This window comes from Mesoplodon bidens (genome assembly GCF_964165515.1).
Source record: "Mesoplodon bidens genome assembly, contig: HAP1_SCAFFOLD_152, whole genome shotgun sequence".
Taxonomy (NCBI): domain Eukaryota; kingdom Metazoa; phylum Chordata; class Mammalia; order Artiodactyla; family Ziphiidae; genus Mesoplodon; species Mesoplodon bidens.
The window spans coordinates 811502-816591 of NW_027672569.1; the positions used below are offsets into that span (position 1 = coordinate 811502).

The 5090-nt window shown below is 64.0% G+C and overlaps 1 protein-coding gene across 1 annotated transcript; it reads right to left on the reverse strand.

Annotated features, from left to right (window-relative positions):
• Window positions 1–609: 609 nt before the first annotated feature.
• Window positions 610–3562, reverse strand: LOC308609999 (forkhead box protein J1-like; the record flags this gene model as incomplete). Its single annotated transcript, XM_081259267.1, has 2 exons — window positions 610–1377; window positions 3065–3562. 2 exons carry the CDS (start codon window positions 3560–3562, stop codon window positions 610–612), a joined length of 1266 nt encoding a protein of 421 aa, XP_081115393.1.
• Between the last annotated feature and the right edge of the window lie 1528 nt (window positions 3563–5090).

Here is a 5090-nt window from a genome sequence, read left to right on the forward strand (position 1 = left end):
CACCTCTAGGGATGAAGCCAGAAGATCCCAGAGGCCTTAGAAAATCTCCTGGCTCCACCCAGCACCCCGGCCTCCTTTCTGTCTCCTCTCTCTTCCCCCCTCCGCCTTGCTCCTCCTCACAGACTGCCGGGAGAGGCCTCTTGGGTGTTAATTTGCAGTCACCTAATCAGCATTTGTTGTACCTGGGAACTTGCTCTGGATAGAGACCTGGGGAGGAGAGCAGGAGAGAGAGAAGCTTCGAAGCTAAGGTGTTCTGGGGCGGGCCCTGTACTGATGTTTCCAGCTTGGCCAGGGCCCCTCCAAGCTGCAGCTCTCATAGTGCAGGGACCTTAGCGTGTCTCTGGGGCAGGGAAGAAGTGGGTCAATGAAACACTGTGTGTATGGGGGGCTGGGGAGCGGAGGCAGCAATTTTGGTCCTGGGCCCCAATTCTCAGCCTGCTGGACTAGAATCTGAGGATGGCCTGGGCTGGGGGCCGTGTTGCCTTGTGGGTTGACCTGGCCCAGCCCCTGCCTGGGTGGTAGGATGTCCATGGGCCTGCACTGGCGGGGAGGGGGGCAGTCTGGGCCCAGACTTCGGTGCTGTCTGGAGGTGAGGCAGGGCCTGGCTTCTTACAAGAAGGCGGCCAGGCTGGCCCAGTCATACAGGTCAGAGGCCAGTGTGGCATCCCCGGCCTCAAAGAGGGGCTCGGTGGGCAGGGAGCTACGGGTGCTCTCGTCCCAGGGGTGCTCCAGGAAGGATGGGGCCAGGAAGGTCTCATCAAAGTCCAGGCTTTCGGTAGCCTGCTCCACTGGAGGCCCCAAGGTAACAGGGCAGTCGATGTGGTGGCCATGGATGGTGAGGTCCACGTCCCCATGTGAGGCAGGGCTCAGCGGCGGGATCAGCTCCGAGGTCTCCAGCGTGCCCAGCTCCCCGTCCAGCGTGCCAGCGTTCAAGATGGCCTCCCAGTCAAAGTTGCCCTTGAGGGGTTCCAGCTCAGCCTGCTCCTCCTGGGTCAGCAGCAGGGGGCTGGAGGGCCGCGGGACCTTGGCCTCCTGCTTGGGCAGCGGCTGTTGACGCTTACGCCCCAGCCTGCCCTCGCCTGCACCCCAGCCCGCCTCCCCAGTGGCCTCCTCGAACTCCCGCAGCAGCTGCTGGGCCTCGGTGCTCACGGTCAGTGGCCCGGCCCATGGGGCGGCGCTGGGCTCTGGCGTGGCCTGGCGGGCAAAGGCCGGGTGGATATGGACTGGGGGCAGCCGCCGCTTCTTCAAGGCCCCACTCAGCAGCCGCTCGGCGTACTGGGGGTCGATGCGCCAGAAGCCCCCCTTGCCTGGCTCGTCCTTCTCCCGAGGCACCTTGATGAAGCCCTTCTTCAGGGACAGGTTGTGGCGGATGGAGTTCTGGACACAGGGAGATAGGAGAGAAGGAAGACAGCTGGGAGAGTGGGTGGGGTCAGTGATGGGGGGCTCCTAGCGCCACTGCCAGTCCCACCACCACCTTCTCTCCGTTTGGGGCAGGGGAGACAGAAGAGCTGCTCTGAGCGGGAGGCTCTGGGACACCCGCCACGGGGCACCAGGAGCTGGGAGTGCTATCGGGGGCTTTTGTTCCCATTTGCCAGGACATCTGCCTGCTCAGTCACCCGAGCCCTGAGCCACAGGGTGGCTCTCAGTGCCAGCCTGTCCTGCCCTCCCTCCCTTACCCCGCTGCTTGCGGCCTCTGGTCAAAGGCCTTGGCTCCCCCAGGTCCTGGACGGCCATCTCCCTCTGCCTGGGCCTGGCTGGCCTTCTCTGTTTGTGAAATGAGTGAGTGGGTGTGAGGGTGTGTGTGTGTGGTGGGGGATGAAGTGTGGGAGGATCTGATGACTTTCCTTGTTTGTAGAGCCGCCTGCTGGCCTGGGCCCTCACCCACCATGTCCCCCTCCTCCCACCCCAGGCTCTGAGGCCTCAGTTGATTATTACCCAGCCAAGAGCATAGCGCTCATTCCTGGGGGCTCTCAGGCTTGGGGTAGGGTGGGGGGTGGTGGAGGGTCTCTGCTTTCTCACCAAGGTTACAAATGGTACCTGCCCCAGGGTCAGGGCCCAAGCAAACGTGGAATAGCTGTGATCACAGGAACTCTGATCCTGTGACCTGTGCCACAGGGAAGGATCTGTGCATCCTCAGGGTCTCTGTCCCCAAGGAGCCCCTGATCCTGATGGTCGAAGAGGCTGAGGGCAGTGTGTGCCCAGCCTGAATCACCATCCTGCCTTGTTCACGCCTGGGTGCACAGTCCAAACCACGCTGGGGCACAGGGGTCTGGGGCCTGGTGGGTGGGGCCGGCAGGTGAGTAGTGCGCCCTGGCAAGACTGGGAGGTTTACATGGTGGTCTGGGCCCCTTGGCTGCTCTGTGCCAGGTTCCGGAGACTTGGAACATGAAGCCAGTGTGGGAGGAAAGAGCCCCTGTGGAAAGCACGTGGCTGAGATAATTGTCCCCGCAGGGAGGTTGATGAGAAGAGGGGGAGGAGTGTAGGCAGGAAACTAGGGAGGGCTTGGGGTGGGGGCTGGCACAGCAGCTTTCGGAAGGCCCCGTAGCCCTTCCACTGGGACACAGATGGCCACCACACCCTGCAGCACACCCCTCTCCCCTCCCAGAGCCCCTCCAGCCAACTGAAAGCAGGCGGGATGCAGAGCCGGGCAGCAACCATGCTCTGCCTCCAGTCAGGCCCTGACAAACTGACCTTGAGGAGGGTAGTGTGTAGGAATTCCAGGACTTGGGACACAAATGTGTCCCTCAGTCCATCAACCTACCCTGGGGGGCTGTGTCCACGCATAGTTCAGCCCTGGTCTTTGGGCTGAGCCTGCCGGATGAGGGACAAGTTCTTTCCACTTGAACCTCTATGTCGGCACCCCTGCAGCCCTCTGAACATCCTCCCTCCTCCGTCTCTGAAGTCAAAGGGGCAGCAGTCCAAGCACTGGGCTCCCTTGAGGTCCTTCCTGGACGGCCTTCTTCTCTCGGGGCCCTGGCCGTACCGCGCCTACTTGGCCTGCGGATCTCGTATGTGAGTCCAGTCCGCGCGGGCATGGGCAGGGAGGGAGGGAGTGCCTCCCTACCTGCCAGGTGGGATCAGCGTGTCGGAAGTAACAGAAGTTGTCCGTGATCCACTTGTAGATGGCCGACAGGGTGATCTTGGTGGCCTTGCTGGCCTGCATGGCCATGCAGATGAGCGTGGCATATGAGTAGGGCGGCTTCACGTGCGGGTTGGTGGCGTAGTCCACGTCGTCGGGAGGCGAGGCCTGCAGCCCCGAGGGGGCTCTCCGCGGCGTGCACAAGGACGTGGGCTTGCCGGGTGTGTGCGGCTGCCCCAGGCAGGCGGGGTCCGCCGCCAGGGGAGACCCCGGCTCGGCCGAGCCTGACAGCTCGTGGTAGCCGTGAGGGTCGGTCTCCCCTGAAGGCAGGGCGGGGACCTTGGCTTTGAGAATGGAGAATTCCTGCAGCCACTGCAGGCTGGTCAGGCTGTCATTCAGGGCGTTGGACTCCTCCAGGCCGCCTTCCGGTCCGGCCTCCTCCGCTGCCCCTGCTCCCGAGACGCGTAGCCAGCTCTCCGCCATATCTGCGGGCACTCTCCGAGGGGGCTGTCAACATCCACGAGCCGAGCCGAGGGTGGCCGCCGAGCTCTCCGGCCCGCTGACTCCCGCGGCTTCAGTTACGCAGCCTCCCGGAAGCGGGCTTCCATCCCGCGATCCGGGGGTAGCCTCCTCCAAACGGAATGTGGTGCCTGCGGGGACCAGAGCGGGAACTGAGCCCTCTTGCCCCACCCCCGAGCGGAGAGTGTGGGCGAGGGGGGAGGCTCTTACTAAAATCCTTCCTGCAGCTGGGGAGGATCTTTTACTGCCGAGGTCTGGGAAACAGAAGGTGTGCCCGGGGGTCCGACCCACACGGGGTTCGCCTCGCTCTTTTCCTCTTGGATCTTTTAGAGGAGACTTAATTAGCCAAACGAGGGAATAGTGTAGGGGCATGCGAGGCCACCCCTTTCTCCCTCAAAGCGGGGAATTAACCCCCCTCTCTCCGTCCACAACCAATGGAAATGGGGCGAGAGAGTCCAGGAGGGCAGTACGACGGGTCGGGGGGCGGGGGAGGTCGTCTGATCTTTGAAAAGGGATATTAGGATGGGGATCAAGGGGAAGGAAGGAAACAATACAGAGAGTTATAAGGGGGCGGGAAGTGAGTGTCCCCCAAACGCCTCTGATGTCAGTCCCCGGGCCCACCACTTCCGTCGGGGACCGATGGGAGAGCGGGCTGCTACTGACGCCCTCCCTTCCCACGGCCTGCAGCCCTCCCCGTCCCTTACCTGGCTCGGAGCGCATCCCGGGCCAAAGGAAGGTTCTCAAAGAAATTCCTCCCACCGCCCACCCTCACCGCGGCTCTCTGCTCCCAGCTCGAGGGCCCAGCCAGCAATCCTCGTCGCCACTCACGCCCGCCGGCGCCTCTCTGAAAGCCAGCGGCCAGGGACCGGCACTCAGTAGCCGCTCACAAGGCGTCTCCTGCTGCCGTGGCGACGCCCCGCCCATATAAACAGCTTCCGCTTCTGCCATTGGCCAGGGCATCTCCAAAGAGACCGCGGGCTCTTAACCGCTCTCTCACGCGGTAACTCTCTTCCAGCTCCCTCCTGCCGCCCTCTCCCGCGCGCGACCCAGTCCCCTACCCGCCATCGCGTCCCGGCTCCGCGCATTCCCGCCCGAGGGCCCCGCGCAGGGCTCGGAGAGGCGCGCGGCTCGGCGCTCCCGCAGAGGCCCCGGGGCCCTCGGCGAGCAGTTCGCCGCGGGAACCGTACTCCGCCCCACCCCCTTCCCATCTGGGCTGCTCAGAGGTGGCGACGGCTCCTGGGACGCAGCCCGTGGCGCAGGGGCCAGGGCTGGGTGCATGCTTGGGGCTTTCCTTTCCTCTCCTCTGGGCTGCGAGTGGCACTTCCTCACGTTTCTGCGGCCTGTCCCTGTCTCCCGACCGAGTGTCGTCTTGGTGCCCGCAAGCAGGTCTGACTCTCCGATGCCACCTGCCGCTCAGGTCCGCAGAAACCGCAGCCCCGGTCGCAGACACCCCAAGGCGGCTAGGGTAATCCAGTGTTTCCCGGTAAGCGCT